The sequence below is a fragment of the Pan troglodytes genome, chromosome 10 (genome assembly GCF_028858775.2).
Source record: "Pan troglodytes isolate AG18354 chromosome 10, NHGRI_mPanTro3-v2.0_pri, whole genome shotgun sequence".
Classification (NCBI taxonomy): Eukaryota; Metazoa; Chordata; class Mammalia; order Primates; family Hominidae; genus Pan; species Pan troglodytes.
In genome coordinates, this window is record NC_072408.2 from 128,042,798 (window position 1) to 128,070,594 (window position 27,797).

Here is a 27,797-nt window from a genome sequence, read left to right on the forward strand (position 1 = left end):
GTCCTCAAGGGCGAGGCCACTCCCTCCCCGCGAGTTCCATGCCCCCTAGAGGATCATCGTTCCCGACGGGGAGGTGGCGCCCTCCCCCGGGCCCCGGGCCCCGACCGCCCGTGCTGCCTCCTTCCGGGCCCTCCTCCGCGATGACGGCGCCGCGAGCAGGCCAGGCGGACTGGGCGGGGCTCCGAGCGGGGACTGGGACCCAGACCGACTAGGGGACTGGGAGCGGGCGGCGCGGCCATGGCGGGCTGCTGCGCCGCGCTGGCGGCCTTCCTGTTCGAGTACGACACGCCGCGCATCGTGCTCATCCGCAGCCGCAAAGTGGGGCTCATGAACCGCGCCGTGCAACTGCTCATCCTGGCCTACGTCATCGGGTGAGCGTGGGGCCGCGCGGGGGGCGCGGCGGGTGCTGCCCTCGCGTCCGCGCCGTGCGGCGGCTCATCCTGGCCTCGGTCACCTGGGCGAGTCCGGGAGCGGCGAGCCGAGGCGGTGACACCTTCCCTGGGCCCCAGCCCCCGCGCCGGGGCCCCGGGGGCGGGAGGCTGCTTGCTGCTGTTTTAAAGCCACAGCCTGGGCCGGGCGCGGTGGCGCAAGCCTGTAATCCGAGCACTTTGGGAGCCCGAGGCGGGGCCATCGCCTGAGCCCAAGAGTTCGAAACCAATTTGGGCAACATCGTGGGACCCCGTCTCTGCAAAAAATTAAAAATCATCCGGGCCTGGTGGCGCGTGCCTGGGGTCCGAGCTACTCAGGAGGCTGAGGTGGGAGGATCGCTTGAGCCCAAGAGGCTGAGGCTGCAGTGAGCTATGATCACACCACTTAACTCGAGCCTGGGAGACAGTCCGAGACCCGTCTCTTTACAAAATAAATAAAGGCAAAGCCTGGCTAGGCTGTTACCCTCTCCTGCCTGACCCCCCATAGTGCCCCTTGGCTGTAGGGGCTTCGCCCTGAACGTCTCAATCTTCGCTCTCCACTTCCCATCCTGCTGATTTGCTGACAAAACCAAAGCTTGGAATTTCCGCTTGGTTCCTTCTGGGTGGGTGGCTTCTGGTCATTTCTTTTGATCACTATGCGGTGTCACTATGTGGTAGTAGCGAGGTCAGACTTCAAGAGTGTTTAAAGTTTGCTTCCTTTGTTTTGTGGGGTTGTTGGGACTTTTTGTGGTACCTGCCCTAGCCTAGTCAGTCATTCCCCATGCTGCCCCCTTAGGCTAGAGATGCCCTGCCGCCCTCAGGCCTCGCTGAATGTGCCATTGTACTTGAAGGCACCTGTTACTTTTTTAATTTTTTTATTTTTTTGAGACGGAATTTCTCTCTTGTCGCCCGGGCTGGAGTGCAATGGCACGATCTCGGCTCACTGCAACCTCTGCCTCCCGGATTCAAGCAATTCTCCTGTCTCAGTCTCCTGAGTGGCTGGGATTACAAGTGCCCGCCACCACGCCCGGCCAATTTTTGTATTTTTTAGTAGAGACTGGGTTTCAGGCTGGTCCTGAACTGACCTCAGGTGATCCGCCCACCTCAGCCTCCCAAAGTGCTGGGATTACAGGCGTGAGCCCCCGCGGCGCGCGGGGCTAGCACCTGTTACAATTGAATACAAAGCGAGAGAGAAGATGATAATTACCGTGCCACCTGGGGCCACTTTAAAGGCTTACCTGGGGTGTTCTGGTGTCTACAGCTGCTGGGCTGACACGTATTGCCTAGTGCAGTGGTCCCCGAACTGCACATTGGAACCATCTGGGAATCTTTGGCTCCCATCCCCAGACCCTTTTTTATTTTTTTGATGGAGTCTCCCTTTGTCGCCCAGGCTGGAGTGCAGTGGTACAATCTTGGCTCGCTGCAATCTCCACCTCCCTGGTTCAAGCGATTCTCCTGCCTCAGCCTCCTGAGTAGCTGGGATTACAGGCACCCACCACCATGCCCGGCTAATTTTTGTATTTTTAGTAGAGACAGGGTTTCGCCATGTTGGCCAGGCTGGTCTCGAACTCCTGGCCTCAGGTGATCCACCCGCCGCAGCCTCCCAGAGTGCTGGGATTACAGGCGTGAGCCACTGCGCCCAGACACATCCCCAGACCTTCTGATTTAATTGCTGCAGAGTATGATCGGCTGCCCAGGTGATTCTGATGTTCAGCAACGTTTCGGAACCAATGAACTGTGTTTCCCAAGTTTACCTGATCATGGAAGACTCATCTGAGGAATTGTTTAAAAGTAACAGATCCCCCCGTCTTTGGGGTGAGGTTTGGAATCTTAACACTGCCCAAGGGAAGCCCAAGCAGGTTTGGCTTCCAATATCTGTCAGCAGCAGCAGTAGATACAGACAGTATTCAAGAGGATGGCTTTCCAGGTGCAGACTCAACATCAGAACCACCTGGCCCACACCCAGATTTGGACTCATTGGCTCACACCTGTAGTCCCAGTGCTTTGGGAGGCCAAGGTGGGAGGATTGCTTGAGGCCAGGAGCTCAAGACCAGCCTGGACACAAGACCAGCCTGGACAACATAGCGAGACCCCATCTCTAAGAGAAAAATAAAGGTTAAAATGGTAAATTGTACTGATGGAGGTGTGCAAAAAAAAGAATTTTTTTTTTTTTTCTGAACACGGTGGCTCATGCCTATAATCTCAGCACTTTGGGAGGCCGAGGCGGGTGGATCACCTGAGGTCAGGAGTTCGAGACCAGCCTGGCCAACATGGTGAAACCCCATCTCTACTAAAAGTACAAAAAATTAGCCAGGCCTAGTGGCTGATGCCTGTAATCCTGGCTACGTGGGAGGCTGAGGCAGGAGAATCGTTTGAATCCAGGAGGCGGAGGTTGCAGTGAGCCCAGATTGCGCCACTGCACTCCAGCCTGGGCAACAAGAGCAAAACTCCATCTCAAATATATATATATATATATTTTTTTTTTTTTTTTTTTTTTTGGAGACTCACTGCTAGCCAGTTAACTGAACTCACATCCCTGGTTGGACCTGAAGCATTTGGGGGCAGGAGCTCCCCTGCAGCTTTTTGCTTTTGGCGTTTGCTGCTAGTGGGAGGATCAGTGCACATCTACCTTAGGGTACCTGTAAAATTACAACTGCGGAAAATACCCATAGTGGTGTTGCACTGTATGGTAGCCACTAGTAACTTGCACCTGTTGAACACTTAACCGTTCCTACTGTACACTGAGATGTGCTATAACCTTAAAATACACACCGGATTTCAAAGACATAGTACAGAAAAAGAGGCTGGGCACAGTGGCTCATGCCTGAAATCACAGTACTTTGGGAGGCTGAGGTGGGAAGATCGCTTGAGCTCAAGAGTTTGAGACAAACCTGGGCAACATAGCGAGACCTTGCCTCTACAAAAAAATACAAAAATTAGCCTGGCATGGTGGCACACGCCTATAGGCCTACCTATTTGGGAGGTTGAGGCAGAAGGACTGCTTGAGCCTGGGAGGTTGAGGCCACAGAGAGCTGTGATCACACCACACTCCAGCCTGGGCAACAGAGCAAGACACTGTCTCAAAAAAAACAAAGAGTACCACTATCACATGAATACATTTGTTATTGATGACATGTTAAAATATTTTGGATATATTGGGTTACACAGAATATATCGTTACAATTAATTTTTCCTGTCTCTTTTCTTTTCTTTTTTCTTTTTAAACGGCGTCTTGCTTTGTCACCCAGACTGGAGTGCAATGCACTGCAACCTCCGCCTCCCAGGCTCAAGTGATTCTACCATCTCAGCCTCTGGAATTATGGGACTACAGGTGCACACCACCATGACTGGCTAATTATTGTGTTTTTGTTTGTTTGTTTGTACAGATGAGAAATCTCATCTCTACAATCATGAGGTTTCCATGTTGCCCAGGTTGGTCTCGAACTCCTGAGCTCTAGCAATCTGTCTGCCTCGGCCTCCCAAAGTGCTGGGATTACAGGCATGAGCCACCGTGCCCAGCCCTTTCTATTTCTTTTTACTTTTTGACATGGCTACTAGAAACTTTTAAATTACAGGGTCTTGCCCTGTGGTAGCTCACGCCTGTAATCCCAATACTTTGGGAGGCTGAGGCAGGTGGATCCCTTGAGCTTAGGAATTTTGAGACCAGCCTGGGCAACATAGTGAAACCCCATCTCTACCAAAAATATGAAAAATTAGCTTGGCATAGTGGCACACACCTGTGGACCCAGCTACTTGGGAGGCTGAGGTGGGAGGATTGCTGTAGCCTGGGAGGCGGAGGTTGCAGTGAGCCAAGATTGTGCCACTGCACTTCAGCCTGGGCGACAGAGCGAGAGCCTGTCTCAAAAAAAAAAATATGTGGCTCGCGTTATGTTTTTATTGGACAGCACAGCTCTGTAGGATTCCTTGTGACGCATTCACCATCTCGGTCATGAGAATCTTTAAAGCAGTAAATGCTTTGCTTTTGTCCATCTTGCTATAATCAAAACTGACTCAGGACCTGCATTAAGGCTCTTTTTTTTTTAACCTCATCTCTTAACTTTTTGATGCAACTCATCTTAGTGAAATTGTGGTCTCCTCCTACAGCAACCCTCCCTCAAAAAAAGACCGAACACGCAATTCTCATCTATCTAACTCTGTTAACAATCATATGAGGAGGAAATAATCACATGATAATGAGTGGCATGAAACCCTGTGTCTCTAAATTAAGCAACTCACTGTACTTGATGAGTACATCAGTCTTCCTGCCCCAAGCTTTTGTGTGTCAGACTGGAATTAAATGGAAGCTTACACTGCAGCTGAATTCCTAGAAGCCCTGGACTTGTCAGGGGAAAAACCCATGGGGGGGAAAGCCCATCTCTAGGCTGGGCAATGAACTTGGAGACTGCTCGATCACACACACTCATAAGTAACAAAACCATTAATTTTGTTTCTTTTTTTTTGGTGGAGGGACAGAGTCTCACTCTTGCCCAGGCTGGAGTGCAGTGGCATGATCTCAGCCCACTGCAATCTCCACCTCCTGGGTTCAAGTGATTCTCCTGCCTCAGCCTCCTGAGTATGTGGGACTACAGGCACCCACCACCACACCCAGCTAATTTTTTGTATTTTTAGTGGAGACGGGGTTTCACAATGTTGGCCAGGCTGGTCTTGGACTCCTGACCTCAACAAAACCAGTGAATTTCTGAAGTCTCAGCATCTAGGACTTAGAAGAAGGAGAAACCTAGCATTTCCTGATTCTATAAATAACAACACTGATAGTCTCTAGTAGATGTTTAACAGCAGTTCGAAGGGGAGGGGTTCTGATTTGTAGTACTGGCCAATTTCCACGGTGTCAGTACTTGCTCTGTGACCAACGATGACTCACAAACATTGTTGTAAACATTTGACCTACATTAATTCTTTTACCCTCACAAGAATCCTGTGAAGTTCTACTATCATTCCCAGATTATAGATGGGAAAAACTGAGGCACAATGAGGTTAAGCGCCTTGGCCAAAGTTACGCCTCGTGAATGGTGGAGCTGAGCCATGAGCCAAGACCTCTGCCTCCAGTCTGTCCTAACCCCTATAAGCTAATGCCTATAGATGGTTGTTTTTTTTGTTGGTTTTTTTGGGGTTTTTTTGTTTTTTGTTTTTTTTGAGACAGAGCCTTGCCCTGTCACCCAGGCTGGAGTGCGGTGGCATCACAGTTCACTGCAGCCTCCGTCTCCCAGGCTCAAGTGATCCTCCCACCTCAGCCTCCCAAGTAGCTGGGATTTTTATTGGACAGCACAGCTCTGTAGGATTCCTTATGACGTATTCACTGTCTCAGTCACGAGAATCTTTAAAGCAGTAAATGCTTTGCTTTTGTCCATCTTGCTATAATCAAAACTGACCATGCCCAGCTAATTTTTTATTTTTTGTAGAGATCCCTATGTTGCCCAGGCTTGTCTCGAGCTCTTGGGCACAAATGATCTTCCCCCCTTGACCTCCCAAAGTTCTGGGATTACAGGCGTGAGCCACTGTACCCAGCCCCTTTGGATTTTTAATTGTTCAAACTGGTAGTCATAGTCCCACTTCAGAGGAGAGAACCATATATGTGACCAGAATTCTTGGGGGAAAAGTAAGAAACTACTCTTAAAAGTTCCTTAAAGGGTAGAATTCTCTTTTTTAGAAAGAGTAGCCTAGGGGTGTCCAATCTTTTGGCTTTCGTGGGCCACATTGGAAGGAGAATAATTATCTTGGGCCACACATAAAATATGCTAACACTAACAATAGCTGATGAGCTAAAAAACAAAACTTTTTTTGATCACACAAAAAAAATCTCATAACGTTTTAAGAAAGTTTACGAATTTGTGTTGGGCCTCATTCAAAGCCATCCTGGGCCGCATGCGGCCTGTGTGCTGTGGGTTAGACAAGCTTAGAGTAGAGCATAGTGGGTGAGAGAAGAGGCTTCAGCTGCTTCTGGCTTGAGTTCAAATCCTGACTCTGCCACTCACTAGCTGTGTGACCTTTGGCAAGTGACTTAACCTCTCTGTGTTTCCATTTCCTCCTCTGTAAAATGGAAATAATAATAATGATACCTGTCTCATAAAGTGGTCAGGATTAAATGAGTTCATACATATAAAGAGCTTAGATCAGTGCCTGGTGCCTATAAACACTCCAGTGGTAACTGTTATAATTTGTATTATCTCTTGGTGATTCCCATAGGTCACAGGCATTGAAAGTGCTCAAAGGGCCAGGCGCAGTGGCTCACACCTGTAATCCCAGCATTTTGGGAGGTCGAGGTGGGCGGATCACCTGAGGTCAGGAGTTCGAGATCAGCCTGGCCAACATGGTGAAACCCCGTCTCTACTAAAAATACAAAATTAGCCAGGCGCGGTGGCGCATGCCTGTAATCCCAGCTACTTGGGAAGCTGAGGCAGGAGAATTGCCTGAACCCGGGAGGCGGAGGTTGCAGTGAGCCAAGATTGCGCCATTGCACTCCAGCTTAGGCAACAAGAGCGAAACATCGTCTCAAAAAAAAAAAAAAAGAGAAAGTGCTCAAATGTAATAAAGACAGTATTCATCGAGCGTTTTCTCTGTGCCATCAGTGTGCTGAGTGCTTTACCTGCACCATCTCATTTATTTCCCACAAACCCTCCTGTGGTTTAGGTGCTACTATCCCCATTTGGCAGAAGTGGAAATAGAGTCCCCTAGAAGGTACATAGCTTGTAAAAAGTCATGTAATTAGTCAACACCGTACTTCCAGCCACTGGCCAGCAGAAGCTTCCCCATCAATTCAAATCCATTGAATCCTAATGGCAATTTAAGAGGCCTGTTTTATTTTATAGGTGGGTGTTTGTGTGGGAAAAGGGCTACCAGGAAACTGACTCCGTGGTCAGCTCCGTTACAACCAAGGTCAAGGGCGTGGCTGTGACCAACACTTCTAAACTTGGATTCCGGATCTGGGATGTGGCGGATTATGTGATACCAGCTCAGGTGTGTCTCCCACTGTGTCTTCTGTCTAACACTGACACCTTGCTCTTTACTGACTTTGCACACTTGATTAATGATTGACGTGGCCTGAGTCCTGACATCACCAATGCCCAGAATGATTGTTTTAGTCCAAGAAAACGGTGCAGCCAGATCTCTTTTCAGCTTAGGATCTAACAGAGTGTATCCAGGCAGCTGTGGTTCCTCAGCTTGAAAGCATGGCAGGCTGAAAGCCCTGAAAGATGAGAAAACAAATGTCTTAAATCCTGATAAAAATTCAAGTGGAAATATCACCTTTCCACATTTTGGGTTTGCATTATTGTCCCAAATCCACGAGGTAAATCTTTTCAGACAGTGTAAAAACTTTAGGCCGGGCACAGTAGCTCACGCCTGTAATCCCAGCACTTTGGGAGGCTGAGGCAGGCAGATACCTTGAGCCCAGGAGTTTGAGATCAGCCCGGGCAATGTGGTGAAACCCCATCTCTTTAAAAAAAAATAAAATAAAAATAAAAAAAAAGAAAAGAATTAGAGACCAAAACCCAAACATGAAGGAAACAGAGACAGCAGCACAGGACTCCATCGGGAGCAAAAGGAAGGGAAGACGTTGTTTACTGCTGCATACTAGTCTTCAGGCTGTTAATCTGCAAAGCTCCAAGTTAAACATTGACTCTTTAGTCCTGGTAACAGCTCTGCACCACACAGGCAAACCCTGACATGGCCCTCCAGATGGTCTATGTGCTAAGGCACCAAGGGTGACCAGTATAGATAAGCTGCCAACTCTTGGCTTAGAGCTCTTGCCAGGGAAAACAAGAACTTCAGAAACTCTTGCTTCAGGTGTGTTCTTCCCCCTGCCTTCTCAAGAGAAGGATCTTGTGGGGTGCCCAGAGAGGAGACCGAGCTAATGAGCCATAAAAGTCAGGTGGAAGGGCCGGGTGCGGTGGCTCATGCCTGTAATCCCAGCACTTTGGGAGGCCGAGGCAGGTGTATCACGAGGTCAAGACATTGAGACCATCCTGGCTAACACGGTGAAACCCTGTCTACTAAAAATACAAAAATTAGTGGGGTGTGGTGGTGGGTGCCTGTAGTCCCAGCTACTAGGGAGGCTGAGGCAGGAGAATCTCTTGAACCTGGGAGGCGGAGGTTATAGTGAGCTGAGATAGTGCCACTGCACTCCAGCCTGGTGACAGAGCAAGACTCCGTCTCAAAAAAAAAAAAAAAAAAAAAAGATCAAGTGGAACAGGGGATTTGTAGTTGGCTGGAGGGGGCAGTCCTGTTAGCATGTATCTGTCTCAGCAGAGAGACGGTTGCCTCCTGTGCAGGCATAGCCTTGTCCCGGTGAACTCTGGGAATGTCATGCTCGGTGTGTTTACTGGGTGGATGAGGAAGGGCACAAGCCCCGCTTTTGTCCCTTGGTGGAAAGGAGCACCCCACAACTCAGCCTTCCGTGGTGGATCTGGGCGGGGGCCATGTGAGTTCCCCAGGGCTTTCCTCATGAGCTTTCACGACGTCTGTGTTCTTTGTAGGTGGAACACAGTCATCTATTTGCAGCCCCTTGGCTCATTTCCAGACTGAAATTACCCTTAATTTGAAGTAGATAAGAGGTAGGAAACAGGCCAGATGTGGTGGTTCATGCCTGTAATCTCAACACTTTTGGAGGCCGAGGCAGAAGGATCACTTGAGCCCAGGAGTTTGAGGCTGAAGTGAACTGTGATCACGCCACTGCACTCCAGCTAGGGCAACAGAGCAAGACCCCAACTCTAAAAGAGAGAGAAAGAAGGAGAGATAGGAAATGAAAAGTAGACCATACTGGATTGTTCCAAGTATAACTCAGGAGAATCGTAGGAGCGGCCTTCTCTAACACCAAACGCGGAGTGTGTTTGTACATTGAACACCTGGGAACGTGACAGGGTGGCGGGAGAGAGGCTGCAGCTCATGCCACATCCTCACGCCTCCTCCTGTGGCCTTCTCCTTGTCTCCCAACATAGTTTGCCCTAGGCCTTTGGAGGATGCCAGCTATTCCTAGAGCTTCCACCACTTGTCAGGCCGTGGGGTTGGGGATGTCTACAGACTGGTTGGTTTCTGAGTTGCCCTGATCCCCAAGATGGCTCCCACTACTGACTGTTATTCTCAGGAGTGTGAAATGCTAAAAGCTTTGGGCATCTCCTTTTAAAATGCCTGGGCCCAGCCAGGCGCAGTGGCTTACGCGTGTAGTCCCAGCACTTTTGGAGGCCAAGACAGGAGGATCACTTGAGCTCAGGATTCAAGACCAGCCTGGGCAATATAGTGAGACCCCATCTTGATTGGATGGGTGGTGGGTGGGTGGGTGGATGGATGGATAGATAGATAGATAGATAGATAGATAGATGGAAAGAAAGAAAGAATAGATAAATGATAGGATAGGAGAAAGAAAGGGAAAGAAAGAAAAGAGAAGAGAAAGAAAGAAAAGGGATAGGATAGATGACAGATAGATGATAGGATAGATTAGATAGGTGATAGATAATAGATAAATAGAAAACAGATGATAGATATAGGATAGATTAGATAGATAGATAGATAATAGATAGATTAGATTAGATAGATGGACACCAGCCCCCAATGAGAGGAGGATCCAACTGGAATCTTTTGGGGTCTTTGCCTTTTATTCCTTATATGAGGAGGTCATTATCAGCAATTCTTCAGTCTCATCCCTAGCAAATTGCTTTCCAGAAACTCTAAATCAATTATTTGGCACCTTTATACGTATAAGGAGGAAACAGAACCTTCTCAAAGAGAAATGTCACTTGCTGACCCTGACCGAGTCTTCTCTAGAATGTTTTATTTATAATTTCAGTTAGGAAAGAAAACCAGCCAGATTTGAGCCCCATGAGGCTTCATGTTTTTATTCCTCTGAGATAATCTGGTTGGCAGGGAATGTTTTTAGCACTTGTTGGCTCTTTCCCTCAGTAAGTCAAGTTTGATGAGAAACCATTGTTTCAGTTTGCAGACCCCCCCCCCTTTTTTTAACTGCAGTCAAATTCACTTATAGAAACTAACCATTTTAAGTCGGGCACAGTGGCTCATGCTTGTAATCCCAGCACTTTGGGAGGCTGAGGCAGGTAGATCACTTGAGGCCAGGAGTTGGAGACCAGCCTAGCCAACATGGTGAAATCCTATCTCTACTAAAAATACAAAAATTAGCCAGGTGTGGTGGTGTACACCTGTAGTCCCAGCTACTCAGGAGGGTGAGGCTGGAGAATCGCTTGAACCCAGGAGGCGGAGATTGCAGTGAGCCAAGATCTTGCCACTGCCCTGCAGCCTGGGCGACAGAGCAAGGCTCCGTCTCAAATAAATAAATAAGAAAGAAATTAACCATTTTAAAATGAAAAATTCAGCACATTTAATGCATTCACAGTGTTATGCAAGCATCACCTCTATCTAGTTCAAAACATTTCCATCACCCCAAAGGGAAGCCTCGTATGTTACACAACCACTCCCCATTCCCCACTTCTCTCACTCCCTGGCAACCCGTAAGCGCTTTGTCTCTATGGACTTGACTGTTCTGGAAATTTCACATCAATGTAATCATATCCTGTGTGGCCTTTGTGTCTGGCTTCTTTCACTCAGCATCATGTTTTTGGGGTTCATCCATGTTGTAGCCTGTGTCAGTGCTTTATTCCTTTATTTTATTTTTTGAGATGAAGTCTCACTCTGTCACCCAGGCTGGAGTGCACTGGCATGATCTCGGCTCACTGCAACCTCCGCCTCCCAGGTTCCAGTGATTCTCCTGGCTCAGCCTCCTGAGTAGCTGGGATTACAGGTGCCCACCACCACACCCGGCTCCTTTTGTGTGTGTGTGTGTGTGTGTGTTTGTGTGTGTGTGTGTTTTTAGTAGAGACAAGGTTTCACCATGTTGGCCAGGCTGATCTGGAATTCTTGACCTCAGGTGATCCGCCTGCCTCAGCCTCCCAAAGTGCTGGAATTACAGGTGTGAGCCACCATGCCTGGACCTTCATTCCTTTTTATTCATGGCTGAATCACATTCCATCATGTGACTAGACTAGGACAGACATTTGGGCTGTTTCCACCTTTTTTTTTTTTTTTTGAGACAGAGTCTCGTTGTGTCATCCAGGCTGGAGTGCAGTGGCGCGATCTCGGCTCACTGCAACCTCCAACTCCTGGGTTCAAGCAATTCTCCTGCCTCAGCCTCCCAAGTAGCTGGGACTACAGGTGCCCGCCATCACGCCCGGCTAATTTTTGTATTTTTAGTAGAGACGGGGTTTCACTGTGTTGACCAGGCTGGTCTTGAACTCCTGACCTCGCGATCCGCCTGACTCAGCCTCCCAAAGTGCTGGGATTACAGGCTTGAGCCACCGCACCCGACCTGTTTCCACCTTTTGGCTCTTGTGAAAAGTGTTGCTCTGAATATTTATGTACAAGGACTTGTTTGAGTCGCCGTTTTCCATTAGGTTATAAACTTTGATGGGAGAGAGCGGGAGAGCACGCGGTCAGTGTTTGAGTTGTCCTCTTCAGTCAGCGTCTGCCTTTCTTGGCTCTCCGTGAGTCCTCTGAGCGTGACTTGCCCGTGCTGTCTCCCCTCTGCAGGAGGAAAACTCCCTCTTCGTCATGACCAACGTGATCCTCACCATGAACCAGACCCAGGGCCTGTGCCCCGAGGTAGGAGGCCCCCGGGAAGAGCCCCAGGCCCCACAGCCCTCTCCACACCTGTCCACCTGTGTGTGGGGCCGGGCCATGTGGACTTTCTTTTCGCTCCTTCTTTTTCCAGATTCCAGATGCGACCACTGTGTGTAAATCAGATGCCAGCTGTACTGCCGGCTCTGCCGGCACCCACAGCAACGGTACGAGCTTGCGGCCTCCTGGGGAGGGCAGCCCCTGAGCAGATCGCCCCCACTGTGGAGCGTCTCTGATAGAGAAATCCTCCCAATTCCTTCACATGACCCTGGGTGAGCCAGGTGTCGAGGCTGGGGTCCTGGAACCCCCTCTACATTCACTGCTGTCATTGGAGCCCCACAAGCCATCCCAGCTCTTGCCCTACTGTTTTGTTGTTGTTGTTGTTGTTGTTTCTTGTTTTTTTTGTTTTTGTTTTTTTTTTTTGGGCCAGAGTCTCGCTCTGTCACCCAAACTGGAGTGCAATGGCGTGATCTCGGCTCACTGCAACCTCCACCTCCCAGTTTCAAGCAATTCTCCTGCCTCAGCCTCCCGAGTAGCTGGGATTACAGGCATGCACCACCACACCCAGCTAATTTTTGTACTTTTGGTAGAGATGGGTTTTACCATGTTGGCCAGGCTGGTCTCGAACTCCTGACCTCAGGTGATCCACCCGCCTCAGCCTCCCAAAGTGCTAGGATTACAGGCATGACCCACTGTGCCTGGCCTCTTGTCCCATTCTTTAGCTTGGCATCACCCTGGCTGAGATGTGGCTGGCACATAGGTAACTTTCTTCCTCCGATTCTAACTCCTGGACACTGACACTGTCTAAATCCCAGATTTGCACAGCTCAAGATTGGCTGCATGGGAGGCTGGATGGGGCTCTCACTCTCTACTCCAAAAAGGTAGAAAATAGGAGACCCCTGTGGACATGAGACCCCCCTGCCACCCTTGTGCTTGTAGGAGTCTCAACAGGCAGATGCGTAGCTTTCAACGGGTCCGTCAAGACGTGTGAGGTGGCAGCCTGGTGCCCGGTGGAGGATGACACACACGTGCCACAGTGAGTCCAGCCCTAGGGAAGGAAGTGCCTTTTTTTTTTTTTTTTTAGACATAGTTTCACTCTGTATCCCAGGTTGGAGTGCAGTGGTGCGATCTTGGCTCACCACAACCTCCACCTCCCGTGTTCAAGCGATTTTCTGTGCCTCAGCCTCCTGAGTAGCTGAGATTATAGGCACCCACCACCACGCCCAACTAATTTTTTGTATTTGCAGTAGAGACGGGGTTTTGCCATGTTGGCCACGCTGGTATCCAACTCCTGACCTCAAGTGATCCACCTGCCTTGGCCTCCCAAAGTGCTAGGATTACAGGCGGGAGCCACCACACCCAGCCAGAAGCCACCACACCCAGCCGGAAGCACCTTCAACTCTGCGTGTCAGCCTTGAGCAGAGGTGGTCAAGGAGTTACACCTGTGTGTTGTGGCTTTTTGTGTGTTTCTGGTGTCTGTATGAAGTCAGGCTGCCCTAGGATGGCTGCTCTCAACCACAAGGCAGCAACCATCAGTGGCAAGATGGGCCACAAGTAGTCTGTCACTCACGAGAAGGGTGCAGGTGACTGACTTCCTTGTATGTTAGGACTCTGTCAGTTGCAAATAACCGACAGGAAACAGTTCTCAGTGCCTTAAGCACATGTGCACAAACACATACACACATACACATGTGTGCATAGCGGGGTGGGGGGGGGGCAGTGTATTGTCCGGCTGACCAAAAACATCCAGCATGGCCAGGAGAATCTCGTGCCAGGCTGAGGCAGAAGAATCTCTTGAACCTGGGAGGCGGAGGTTGCTGAGCTGAGATGGTGCCACTGCACTCCCTCCTGGGCAACAGAGGCCACTGCACTCCTGCCTGGGCGACAGAGTGAGGGACAAAGGACAACACCCTAGACTCCCTTCCTGGCTCTGCATCCTGCCGTGCCAGCTTCACTCGCAGGAATAGCATAGCCCAGCCAGCATAGCCCAGGAGGCAGCGCTGCACTTACAGCCCCCCAAGGCTGAGTCTCCCTTTCCAGCTGTCCCTGGAGATTCTAGACCTGTCCATCATCATATCAATGGTATCAATGGCCATATCTCTCAACCCATCTCTGTGGCTGGGGAATGGGTTTTGCTTATCAGCTTGGGCCTGGGTCACATGCCCACCTCTGCAGCTGGGGCTAGAGTCAGACCCACCCAAGTGACATAGGCAAGCATCGGGGAGATATGGCTTCCAAAGGACATTTGGGGTTCTGTTACCAGAAAAGCTGGGAGCAGATGCTGGGAAGAAAACAACGGATGTTTGCTACAGTGTATTTTAAACTAAACTAGACAGGTTCGTCCTGGCGCGGTGGCTCATGCTGTAATCCTAGCACTTTGGGAGGCTGAGGCACTCAGATCATCTGAGGCCAGGAGTTCAAGACCAGCCTGGCCAACATGGAGAAACCCCGTCTCCACTAAAAATACAAAAATTAGGGTTAGGGTGGCGGTCGTCTGTAATCCCAACTACTTGGGAGGCTGAGATAGGAGAATTGCTTGAACCCGGGAAGTGGAGGTTGCAGTGAGCTGAGATCGCTCTTCTGCACTCTAGCCTGGGCGACAGAGAGAGACTCTGTCTCAAAAAATAAAAATTTAAAAAAATAAATAAATAAAAATTTAAAAATCAACTAAACTAGCCAGGTTCAAGGTTGCTCTAGAATAACATTCTTCGTGGTTGTAATTGGCTGTGCTTCATGGGGTGGAGTCCAGGCAGCACTCTGAGAAGTGCGTGCAGCCTAGGGCCTTTCTCACGGAGAGCTCAGACCGAGGTCTCCATGAGCCCCGGGGAGCAGGAAGCCACTGAACCTCATCCTGGGTGTGTTGAGACAGAAGGAAAGGCTGAGAACTGCAGATTTAGAGATTGCTAAGGCAAAGGAAGGAGATAGAAAAAGAAAAGGAATCCTAGCATCTTAGAGCTGGAGAGGATCTCACAGAGCTGTGCTCTCCAACACAGGAGACTCTGGCCACGCGTGGCTATTGAAAATTGAAATATGGCTGGGTCCGAAAGGAGATGGGCTGTCCATAGGAAGTGCACTTATCATCGAATTGGATTTTTTTTTTTTTTTTTTGAGACGAAGTCTTGCTCTGTCGCCCAGGCTGGAGTACAGTGGCGTGATCTCGGCTCACCACAACCTCTGCCTCCCGGGTTCAAGTGATTCTCCTGCCTCAGCCTCCTGAGTAGCTGGGATTATAGGCACCCCCCACCACACCTTGCTAATTTTTGTATTTTTAATAGAGATGCGGGTTTCACCATGTTGGCCAGGCTGGTCTCGAACTCCTGACCTCAGGTTATCCACCTGCCTCAGCCTCCCAAAGTGCTGGGATTACAGGTGTGAGCCACTGCACCCAGCCCGATTCTGAATATTTATTATTTATTTTTTATTTATTTGTATTTATTTTTTATTTATTTGTATTTATTTATTTATTTATTTGAGATGGAGTCTCGCTCTGTCGCCCAGGCTGGAGTGCAGTGGCGCCATCTCTGCTCACTGCAAGCTCCCCCTCCTGCGCTCATGCCATTCTCCTGCCTCAGCCTCCCAAGTAGCTGGGACTACAGGCGCCCGCCACCACACCCAGCTAATTTTTTTGTATTTTTAGTAGAGACGGGGTTTCACCACATTAGCCAGGATGGTCTCGATCTCCTGACCTCGCGATCCACCTGCCTTGGCCTCCCAAAGTGCTGGGATTGCAGGCGTGAGTGACCACGCCCGGCCCTGAATATTTATTTTGAAAAAAAGAATGTATAATATCTCATTGATTTTTTTATGTTGGTTACATGTTGAAGTAATATTTTGGGTTATTGTATAAAATTTTACTTGTTTCTCTTACTTTGTAGTGTGGCTATTAGGAAACTTTAAGTTGGAGTGTGGCTTGTAGTTGTGTCTCATAAGATACTTTTTTTTTGACACAGGATCTTGCTCTGTCACCCAGTGCAGTGATAACGATCATGGCTCACTGCAGCTTCGAACTCCTGGACTCAAGTGATCTTCCCGCCTCATCCTCCTGTGTAGCTGGGACCACAGGGGTGCACCACCATGCCCAGCTAATTTATTTTTTGTAGAGACAGGGTCTCACCATGTTGCCCAGGCTGGTCTTGAACTCCTGGGCTCAAGCAACCCACCTGCCTTAGCCTCCCAAAGTGCTGGGATTACAGCGTGAGCCACCACACCTGGCCTCACAATATACTTTTATTGGACATCACTGTTACAGATCTAATGCGGTGTAAAATGATTTTTAAGTGCACACTGATATAAGAAATAACATTGGCCAGGCACAGTGGCTCATGCCTATAATCCCAGCACTTTGGGAGGCAGAGACGGGTGGATCACTTGAGGTCAGGAGTTCAAAACCAGCCTGGCCAACATGGTGAAACCCCCTCTCTACTAAAAATATAAAAATTAGCCAGGCGTGGTGGTGCGCACCTGAATCCCACTACTCAGGAGGCTGAGGCACGAGAATTGCTTGAACCCGGGAGACGGAAGTTGCAGTGAGCCAAGATCATGCCACTGCGCTCCAGCCCGGGCGACAGAATAAGACCCTGTCTCAAAAACAGAACAAAGACTAAAACGTTTTGGAACTAGATAGAGGTGATGATTGCACAACATTATGAATGTACTAAATGCCACAGAACTGTCCAGTTTAAAATGGTTAATTTTATGTTATGTGAATTTCATCTCAATTTCTCTAAAAAGGTGCGTTGATCTTAAAGTATTACATGTGAGGTACACAGGTGTGTGTGTGGGTGTTACGGTACAGGAAATGACAAAAACTTGAACACCCCTGTTGTAAGCCATCCCTCTTGAGGGAGTGGGGACTTTGAAGACCTGAGAGAAGTCCAGGCACAGTGGCCCATGCCTGTAATCCCAGCACTTTGGGAGACCGAGGTGGGTGGATCATCTGAGGTCAGGAGTTTGAGACCAGCCTGACCAACATGGTGAAACCCCATCTCTACTAAAAATATGAAAAAATTAGCCAGGCGTGGTGGTGCACGCCTGTAACCCCAGCTACTTGGGAGGCTGAGGCAGGAGAATCACTTGAACCCAGAGGTTGCAGTGAGCCGAGATCGCGGCATTGCACTCCAGCCTGAGCAACAGGAGCAAGACTCCATCTCAAAAAAAAAAAAACCTGAGAGAAGCTCCTTGGTCCCAGCCTTTCTCTGACAGCAGTGGTGACAGGCTCAGCTCTCCTCCGAGTGCAGCCCTGTCACTGGCCTTGCTCCTGTCTCAGGGCTGGGAAGACTGTTGATGTTGTCATTCCAAAGATCCCACCTGGATCAGGGGAACATCCCCCACAGAAGGGTTAGCCATACAGTGCCAGATTCTCCAGGAGAAATTCACCAAAGAAATGGAGTCCCCTTGGGGACAGATTCAACTTGTATTGTCAGCCAGGAGCTGACGTGGCACTTCTGAGAAGAGGCCGGCGCACCTGCTGGCGGGTGCTTTGTGCACTTTTCAGACAGGTCAGGATCCAGCCTGTAGGCAAATTTACTTTTGCTTTGACCTGTAAAACCGGATCTGCCCAGCCTTCATTCTTTCCCTGGAGAACGCCTGCGGCCCCAAAGCCAGGCCTACTGATTTCCAGTGAGGCCACAAATCCCCTCCCTGGTTAGCAATTCAGTTTTCACCGCCTTGGGGTAGAGGGCCTGCCCTTCCTTGAGGGGAAGAACCTGGAAGGCTCGGCTCAGTGTCTTCTCTTGGAAGAGAAGAGTGTGCATGCAGAAGGGTGTAGAAAATGCTAGACGTGTTTCATCTTCTTGACAAAATGACATTGTAAGATGTGTGTATATGTTTTTAAAAATATTACATAGGGGCTGAACATGGTGGCCCACTCCTGTAGTCCAGCACAGGGAGGCGGAGGTAGGAAGATTGCTTGAGGTCAGGAGTTCAAGACCAGCCTGGGCAATGTAGGAAGACTTCATCTCTACAAAAAAAAAAAAAAATTTCATTAGCCAGGCATGGTGATGCATGCCTATAGTTCCAGCTACTTGAGAGGCTGAGGTGGGAGAATCCCTTGAGCTTGGGAGGTCGAGGCTACAAGAAGCTGTGTTCATGCAACTGTACTCCAGCCTGGGCAACAGAGCAAGACCCTGTCTCAAAAATATATATAGGCTGGGCGTGATGGCTTATGCCTGTAATCCCAGCACTTTGGGAGGCTGAAGCAGGCGGATCACTTGAGGCCAGGAGTTGGAGACCAGCCTGACCAACATGGTGGAACCCTGTCTCTACTAAAAATACAAAAAAAGTTAACCAGGCATAGTGGCTCACACCTGTGTAATCCCAGCTACACGGGAGGCTGAGGTGGCAGTGAGCTGAGATCGCACCATTGCACTCAAGCCTGCACTCGAGGTGACAGAGTGACTCCATCTCAAAAAAAAAAAAAAAATATATATATATATATATACACACACACACACACACACACAGACACACACACACAATACATATATATATGTGTGTGTGTATATATATATATTATATATATATATATATATAACATGGGTATGTGAGTATTTGTATATATTTGTATTTTATTAACAGTAATGTTATCATTGTTTTTCAGACCTGCTTTTTTAAAGGCTGCAGAAAACTTCACTCTTTTGGTTAAGAACAACATCTGGTATCCCAAATTTAATTTCAGCAAGTAAGTGGTGGCCAGGTGTGTGAGTTCACCAGGGTCTTGGAGAAACTTCTGGCTCTTCTCTCTTCTCTGAGGTTTTCATCGCTCTGATTTTCTGCTTCCTCTCGACTTTAGGAGGAATATCCTTCCCAACATCACCACTACTTACCTCAAGTCGTGCATTTATGATGCTAAAACAGATCCCTTCTGCCCCATATTCCGTCTTGGCAAAATAGTGGAGAACGCAGGACACAGTTTCCAGGACATGGCCGTGGAGGTGGGTGCGGGCCCTGGCTCTCCTGACCCAGCCCTGGAGGCGTCTCGTGCCAGGTGCTGAGGAAAGCCTTGCCGTGTCTCTGCTGCTCATCCCCAGGGAGGCATCATGGGCATCCAGGTCAACTGGGACTGCAACCTGGACAGAGCCGCCTCCCTCTGCTTGCCCAGGTACTCCTTCCGCCGCCTCGATACACGGGACGTTGAGCACAACGTATCTCCTGGCTACAATTTCAGGTGGGCGTGAGCTTGGGCCCCTCGCTCATGTTGTAGGCGGTGCTGGTGGCTGCGTACATGCCAGTGGGCCGCCCACTGAAGACCAGCACTCAGGCAGCACCCCAAGGGCAGGCTGCCGGTCCCCCGTCCAAGGCGGCGGGAAGGCCATGCTGGGAAAATGCCCTTAGTGGTGTCCTGCTCCGGGGCCATCCCGGCCCCCGAGACCCCTCCTTGCCCTTTCCTGCCACAAGAAACATGTTGAGATGGTTCTTAGAGCAGCCAGGAGAAGCTGGGGGCTTAAGCTTTCCAGCACCAGCCTCAGCCATGACCTCCATTCACTGCCTCAAGGAGCAGATGATCTTGTGATCCTCCAGTCCAAAGGCCTCTGGGGCCTGGCCCAGGAATTGGTTTCTCAAAGGTTGAACCTGTGCCAGAATCTCCAGAGTGCAGGGGACACAGGTCTGAGGCCCCTGAAAGGCCTTGCTGGGTTCCCTGCTGCAAATGCTGGCATCTCGGTGTCCTGGGGCAGATGTAAGCGAGTCCCACAAACAGTGGCTTGCAACTACAGGACTTGACTCTCTCACAGTTCTCACAGTTCTAGAGGCCACAACCTAAAATCCAGGCATCAGCAGGGCCGTGCTCGCTCTGAAGGCTCTGGAGAGAGTCCTTACTTGTCTCTCCTGGCTTCTGGTAGCCCACGGTGTTCCTTGGCTTGTGGATGCATCACTCCAGTCTCTGCCTCTCCTGTCATGAGGCCTTCTGCCTTGTATGTGTCTCTGTGTCTTTTCTTCTTGTAAGGATATCAGTCACCGAATTTAGGGCCCACCCTACTCTAGTATGACCTCATCTTAACAAATTACGTCTGCCAATATCCTATTTCCAAATAAGGTCACACTCCCAAGCTTCAGGTAGATGTGAATTTTTGGGGACACACTGTTCAACCCACTACAGCTGATGATCTCATGATCAGAATCTATAGCCAGGTAAATTTCCACGTACCCTTTGTTGCATTTTTCACAGTCCTTAAAAAGGAGGCGCTCCAGGCCGGGCGCAGTGACTCACACCTGTAATCCTAGCACTTTGGGAGGCCAAGGCGGGCAGATCACCTGAGGCCAGCATGGCGAAACCCCATCTCTACTAAAAAAAATACAAAAATTAGCTGGGCATGGTGGCGCATGCCTGTAATCCCAGCAACTTGGGAGGCTGAGGCAGGAGAATCGCTTGAGCCAGGGAGGCAGAGGTTGCAGTGAGCCGAGATCGCACTGCTGCACTCCAGCCTGGGCGACAAAGCAAGTCTCCGTCTCAGGGGGAAAAAAAAGAGGCCCTGCAAGGACCATCCTTGGGCGCGTTCAGCGGTGCTTTGGGCTGCACTTGCCTCCCCCTAGTGGTGACGTGTGGAATCCGATCCATACGGGATCCTAAGACCTCTGTAATTGTGGGATCTGCTGTCCTTTTGAACCTTCTGGCTCACTGAGTAAAGCAGATATTTGAATTTTTCTTTTCTAGCAGTTAGATTTGTGTTATTCCATCTCTACTGTCACACACTTCTTGTGGAAACCTCAAGCTTAGGTCAGAGCCCTAAAACGGAAAGACCTCAGGACGCCTATCCCCCAACCTCGGGCAGCCCCAGGCCCTGCCTGAGTCTCCCAGGCCTGGCTGGCCCATGGCGTGGAAGTTGTGGGCCAGATAGAGCATGGAGCTAGGGTGCGGGCCGAGGCTCCTGATGGATCCCTGGAGAACACGGGGCAGCAGATGGTATGTCTTGACGGTTCTTCACCAACCATCCATCCCCTGCTCATGCGTGTGCGCTCTCTCGCGTGCTCGCTCGCTCTCTCTCTCATATATGTATATATGTGTGTATATATATAGCCATTATATATATATAGCCATTATATATATAGCCATTATATATATATATAGCCATTATATATATATATTTTTTTTCTTTTTTAAGGGAGCGACTTGCTCTGTCACCCAGGTTGGAGTGCAGTGGTGCGATTTCAGCTCACTGCAGCCTTTGCCTCCCGGGTTCAAGACATTCTCCTGCCTCAGCCGCCTGAGTAGCTGGGATTACAGGCGCCCGCCACCACACCCAGCTAATTTTTTGTATTTTTATTAGAGACGGGGTTTCTCCACATTGGCCAGGGTGGTCTCGAGCTCCTCACCTCAAGTGATCCACCTGCTTCGGCCTCCCAAAGTGCCGGAATTACAGGTGTGAGCCACTGCACCCAGCCATATATTTTTAAATGGTCTTACTGAGATGCAATTCACATGCCATACCGTTCACGCATTTGAAGTGCAGAATTCATAGTTTTCACTATATTCACAGATAAGTGCAGCCTTCACTGCAGTCGATTTTAGAACATTTCCGTCATCTCAAAAAGAAACCCTGCACCCTTCTGTCGTCCCCCGGCCCCTGGCAACAGTGGTCTACTTTCTGTCTCTGCAGATGTGCCTCTTCTGAGCATTTCATATAAATAGAATCAATATGTGGCCTTTTGCGTCTGGCTCCTTCCCCTTAGCCTGATGTTTTCAAGCTTCATCCATGTCGTAGCCTGTGTTAGTACCTCGTCTCTTTTTATGGCCAAATCATATTCTGTTGTGTTGACAGACGACGTTTTGTTCATCTCTTTATCTGTGTGACGAACGAGTGGTTCTTTTTGTTGTTGTTGTTGTTGTTGAAGACTGTGTGCACAGAATCCATGTTTCTTTGAAAAAATAAAAAAATAAATTAAAAAAGCCCTAGGTCAAGAGATTGAGACCATCCTGGCCAACTTGGTGAAACCCCGTCTCTACTAAAAAATCCAAAAATTAGCTGGGCATGGTGGTGCGCGCCTGTAGTCCCAGCTACTCGGGAGGCTGAGGCAGAAGAATTGCTTGAACTGGGGAGGTGGAGGTTGCAGTGAGCCAAGATTGGTGCCCCTACACTCCAGCCTGGCAACAGAGGAAGACTCCATCTCAAAAAAAAAAAAAAAAAAAAAAAGTCCCTGCACTGATGCTGTGTTGGGGCTGGCTTAGTCCCCTCCTGCAATGCTGGCTGGTCACATTCTTACTGTTAGATGTTGGAGGTCAGGGTCCCTTGAGGGAGGCAGGCAGGATGTACCAGGTGGGATGTTGAGAGCAAACTGTTCAGGTTCAGGAGAGGACACTGGTGCTGGAGGAGGAGGTCTCCCTGTGCCCCTGTACCTCGTGGGCCCCGCATCCTCCTGCTTGCACAGCCCGCCTCAGCCAGGAGAGGCCCCGAGCCGCTCCAGCATCCGTTCAGCCGGCAGAGTGGACCATTCACCCGTGCCAGCTCCACTCTAACGTTCTCTCACAGGGCCCAAGGTCCTGCCCCAGCCATCTCCCCCTGATCCATCCTCCTTCCCCTCAGGTTTGCCAAGTACTACAGAGACCTGGCTGGCAACGAGCAGCGCACGCTCATCAAGGCCTATGGCATCCGCTTCGACATCATTGTGTTTGGGAAGGTAGCTCGCCGCCACTGGCTCCCCTCCGTCACTCCCTGCAGGGACAAGGGGCCTCTCCCTGCCCCTGCAGAATCACTTTTTTTCTTTTTCTGTGTCTTGGCAGGCAGGGAAATTTGACATCATCCCCACTATGATCAACATCGGCTCTGGCCTGGCGCTGCTAGGCATGGTGAGTGGTTTAGGCCCTGCCTTCACCCTCACGGTGAGGTGAGCCCCTGGGCTGGGGTCCTGGCCCTGGGCCCTAGACCTCAGATGTGTTTCTAGACTTGACCCTCCTACCTTCTTTCCCTTGGCCCCCAGCCCTCCTCCCACCTTCCCTTCTCCAAGACCACCCCCCTCAGGTCCCAGCCTTCTCCCAAGAGGTGGGAGTGCCTTTCCATTCCGGTAAAGATTCCAGGCTTCTCAGGAAGGGGCACGCAAAGAATAAGATGGGTTGATGGGTTGCAAGCATCCTGGCTCACTCTCACCCTATGCTAAACTCAGGCGACCGTGCTGTGTGACATCATAGTCCTCTACTGCATGAAGAAAAGACTCTACTATCGGGAGAAGAAATATAAATATGTGGAAGATTACGAGCAGGTAGGCCCCTCCTGGCCCCCAGCAGGCACAGGCCTCTCATCTCCCGGGTGTGGGAGCCCTGGGCGTGGGCCCGTCTGGGGAGGCCCTTCTGCAGAGGCTGGTACCAGTGTGGCGTGGTGTCCCCGTTAACCCGGGCAGTCCTGCCACTCTCAGCAGCTGCTCCATCCCTAGGCCCCTGTACTAGATTGACTCTTTAAACCCAGCCTCGTTTCAATGAGCGACATCTCAGGTTGGTAATGATAATGCATGCTCTGAGAATGCCTGTGGGCACACACTACTTCAGTGCACCTTGCGGAACAGGAAGGGTTGGGTTCCAGGCCTGGGACCAACTTGAGAACCCCTGGTGGTGAAGTCCCAGGAGCGCACCTCCCTCCCGCCTGCCACAAGGGGTCCCAGGGGCACCTTGATCTGCTTGTGTCCTTCTTTGCAGGGTCTTGCTAGTGAGCTGGACCAGTGAGGCCTACCCCACACCTGGGCTCTCCACAGCCCCATCAAAGAACAGAGAGGAGGAGGAGGGAGAAATGGCCACCACATCACCCCAGAGAAATTTCTGGAATCTGATTGAGTCTCCACTCCACAAGCACTCAGGGTTCCCCAGCAGCTCCTGTGTGTTGTGTGCAGGATCTGTTTGCCCACTCGGCACAGGAGGTCACCAGTCTGTTCTTGGCTGGGTCAACTCTGCTTTTCCCGCAACCTGGGGTTGTCGGGGGAGCGCTGGCCCGACGCAGTGGCACTGCTGTGGCTTTCAGGGCTGGAGCTGGCTTTGCTCAGAAGCCTCCTGTCTCCAGCTCTCTCCAGGACAGGCCCAGTCCTCTGAGGCACGGCGGCTCTGTTCAAGCACTTTATGCGGCAGGGGAGGCCGCCTGGCTGCAGTCACTAGACTTGTAGCAGGCCTGGGCTGCAGGCTTCCCCCCGACCATTCCCTGCAGCCATGCGGCAGAGCTGGCATTTCTCCTCAGAGAAGCGCTGTGCTAAGGTGATCGAGGACCAGACATTAAAGCGTGATTTTCTTAATCCCTGTCTGTTGTCTCATAGCATGTGCTAGAACTTTCCTTCCTACCCTTTTACGACAACCAGTAAATCCACTATTCCGGCTCACTGTGCTCAGAAAAGGTCCATGGGATGGTCTGTTTCTGGCACTTATGCACATTTTCCCCTACTTCTTTATTTATTTATTTTTGAGGCAGAGTCTCACTCTGTCGCCCAGGCTGGAGCGCAGTGGTGCAATCTTGGCTCATTGCAACCTCTGCCTCCTGGGTTCAAGCGATTCTCCTGCCTCAGCCTCCCGAGTAGCTGGGATTACAGGTGCATGCCACCATGCCCGGCTAATTTTTGTATTTTTAGTAGAGACAGGGTTTCACCACATTGGCCAGCCAGGCTGGTCTCGAACTCCTGACCTCAAATGATCCACCTGCCTTAGCCTCTCAAAGTGATTGGATTACAGGTGTGCGCCACCACACCTGGCCTATTTATTTTTTTATTACCCAGGCTGGAGTGCAGTGGCGCAATCACTGCTCACTGCAGTCTCCACCTCCTGGGCTTAAGCGATCCTCCTACCTCAGCCTCCCATAGTGCTGGGATTACAAGCATGAGCCACTGCACCCAGCTGCCTACTTTTTAAAGCCTAAATTTGTCATTAGCTTGTCTTCCTGTACAGTTCACAGGACACTTTTTCTCTAGTGACATCTTACCTGTGCCTCCATTTTGACATAAAATTACAATTCTATGCTGTGGGTAACACAATTTTTGGTAACATGGAAGTGGCTTCCTCTCCCTTCCCTGTTTGCTTCCCAAAAGTCTCCAACCAAAAGCAGCAGCACGCATACCTAGCTCTGCACAGGTTCGAAATGTTCATGAAGCTATTTCCAGCTGCAGCTTCACACCAACTAAATGTTTGTGTTTTTTTGTTTTTGAGACAGAGTCTTGCCCTATTGCCCAGGCTGGAGTGCAGTGGCATGATCTCGGCTCACTGCAACCTCTGCCTCCCGGGTTCAAGCAATTCTCCTGCCTCAGCCTCCCAAGTAGCTGGGATTACAGGCATCTGCCACCACACCCAGCTAATTTTTGTATTTTTAGTAGAGACAGAGGTTCACCATGTTGGCCAGGCTGGTCTGGAACTCCTGACCTCATGATCCACCGCCTCAGCCTCCCAAAGTGCTGGGATTTCAGGCGTGAGCCACTGCACCCAGCCACACACCAGCTGAATTCTGCATCAGGTATTCAGAATCCCCCTAGAGGAAGCAGTTTGCCCTTCGCCTCTGCCATGAATTCACTTCCAAGTACTGAGAGGAACCATTATTTTAGAAATACTCTGCTTCTGCTGGATAAATGGCCAACCTGGGCTTTTCTTGCTTTTGGAAAAAAAAAAAAAGTTTACCAACTCCCTTTATTGAAGCTCTGGTTCATGCTGCCTTTTAAAAAAAAATGCTTGTTGCCTGTAATCCCAGGACTTTGGGAGGCCAAGGTGGATCACTTAAGCGTAGGCATTCAAGACCAGCCCGGTCAACATGGTGAGACCCTGTCTCTACAAAAAATTAAATTAGCCGGGTGTGGTGGTGTATATCTGTAGTCCCAGCTACCTGGGTGGCTGAGGCCGGAGGATCACTTGAGCCCAGGAGGCTGAGGCTGCAGTGAGCTATGATGGTGCCACTGTACTCCAGCCTGGGCACCAAAGTGAGACCCTGTCTGAAAAAATAAAAAGTGCTTGCTTAGGCACATGGGTCAAATGAAGCTGGAATGTTTAGGAATGGTGATATGGGCTGAATGTGTCTACCAAAATTCACATGTTGGAAACTTCATCCCCAAGGCAACCTTATTGGGAGGTGAAGCCTTGGGGAGATGACTGAGTCAGGATTGCACTGCCCTCATGAATGGGGTTGGTGCCCTATACGAGGGCTAGAGAGGGAGCTCATCCCCCTGTCTGCCTTGCCACTGTCTGCCACGCGAGGACAAGTGTTCCTCCCTCCAAAGGATGCGGCACCAAGGCACCCTCTTGGAAGCAGAGAGCAACCCTCACCAGATACCAAACCTGCCAGCACCTTGATATTGAACTTCCTGGCCTCCAGAAATGTGAGAAATCAATTATTGTTCTTTATAAATTACCCAGTCTTAGGTCCCTGTAACAGCAGCACAAAACAGACTTAAGGGCAATGGGTGTGTTTATGATCTTGCTCGTCAAGGAGTGATGGTCACTGGCTGTCTTCCAAAGTGGGGGAGATGCTGTTTAGCCTCTTTTCTAAAACAAATGTGAAAGCAAGCCAGTGTTGGGGTGAGGGGCGGGTGTGTTTCTAGATGCCATGAACACCAGCAGAAGGCTGGGTGTGGTGATGCGCGCCTGTCATCCCAGCACTTTGGGAGGCTGAGGCAGGAGGATTACTTGGTCCAAGAGTTTGAGACCAGCCTGGGCAACAGGTAGTGAGACCTCATCCCTACAAATAATTTAAAAATTAGCCAGGCATGGTGGTGCACATCTGTAGTCCCAGCAACTCGGGAGGCTGAGGTGGGAGGACTGCTTGAGTCCAGGAGTTTGAGACCAGGCCTGGGTAATATAGTGAGATTCTGTCTCTATAAAAAATTTAAGAATTATCTGGGTGTGGGGGCTGGTGTGGTGGTGGGCCCTTGTGGTCCCAGCTACTTTGGAACCCAAAGTGGATGGATTACTTAAGCCTGAGAGGTGGAGGTTGCAGTGAGCCGAGACTGCCACTGCACTCCAGCCTGGGTGACAGAACGAGACCCTGTCTCAAAAAAGAAAAAAAGAAAACCAGAAGGGTTTTGCTGGCAAATTCTAACCCTTGGACAACTGACTTAACTTTCTGGAGCCTCACCTCACAGACGATGATCCATAAAACGAGGTTAATCCCTACCTCGTGGGGTAAAGTGTCATGTGGCATACCAGGCCATAGTTCAGTGTGACTGAGACTGCTCGGGGGCTGCCCACCTGTCTGGCCTCCACCAGAATCTTGCAATTACCTGCCTGCGAAAGCAGTGCTGCTCAAACTTCAGCACGCAGACGAGTCACCTGGGGAGCAGGTTTAAGCCAAGCCTGGGTATCTGCATTTATTTTTTTCTTTTAATTTTTGAAACAGGGTCTCGCCCTGTTGCCCAGGCTGGTGTGCAGTGGCATGATCACAGCTCACTGCAGCCTTGACCTCCAGGGTTCACGTAATCCCCCCACCTCAGCCTCCTGAGTAGCTGTGGGACCATAGGCATGCACCACCACACTCAATTAATTTTTTAATTTTTTTTTTTTTTTGTAGAGATGGGGTCTTGCCATGTTGTCCAGGCTGGTCTCAAACTCCTAGGCTCAAGCAATCCTCCCACCTTGGCCTCCCAAAGTGCTGGGATTGCAGGCGTGAGCCACCATGCCCGGCTGGCACCTGCGTTTCTAACCCACTCACAGGTGACACTGGCGCTACTGGTCTGGGAGCCACACTGAGTAGCAAGGTCCTAGGACATGCTCTAAATTAGAGATTTGCTGAATACATTAGCCTTGACTTGGGCATCTGACCTCGCTGTCAGCCTGAGGAAGGAATACAGACATCAGGGCAGGCGGCCTAAATAAAC

At 50.1% G+C, this 27,797-nt stretch overlaps 2 protein-coding genes across 4 annotated transcripts in view; one reads left to right on the top strand and one right to left on the bottom strand.

Annotated features, from left to right (window-relative positions):
* On the top strand, positions 1 to 24,248 carry P2RX4 (purinergic receptor P2X 4). The gene is made up of 12 exons (XM_016924411.4): positions 1 to 371; positions 7,235 to 7,382; positions 11,958 to 12,029; positions 12,139 to 12,211; positions 12,984 to 13,080; positions 18,643 to 18,723; positions 18,835 to 18,976; positions 19,073 to 19,209; positions 22,562 to 22,655; positions 22,759 to 22,824; positions 23,139 to 23,234; positions 23,665 to 24,248. The coding sequence occupies exons 1-12, from the start codon at positions 238 to 240 to the stop codon at positions 23,689 to 23,691; spliced, it is 1,167 nt and encodes a 388-aa protein (XP_016779900.1). The 5' UTR covers positions 1 to 237; the 3' UTR covers positions 23,692 to 24,248.
* CAMKK2 (calcium/calmodulin dependent protein kinase kinase 2) overlaps positions 21,486 to 27,797 on the bottom strand; it is a 66,878-nt gene continuing 60,566 nt past the window's right edge. For all 3 annotated transcript variants that reach the window (XM_016924397.4, XM_016924396.4, XM_016924400.4), the window contains one exon: positions 21,486 to 21,896. In XM_016924397.4, coding sequence (XP_016779886.1) covers positions 21,672 to 21,896 — 225 coding nt within the window. In that variant the 3' untranslated portion in view covers positions 21,486 to 21,671. The remainder of the gene's footprint in view (positions 21,897 to 27,797) is intronic.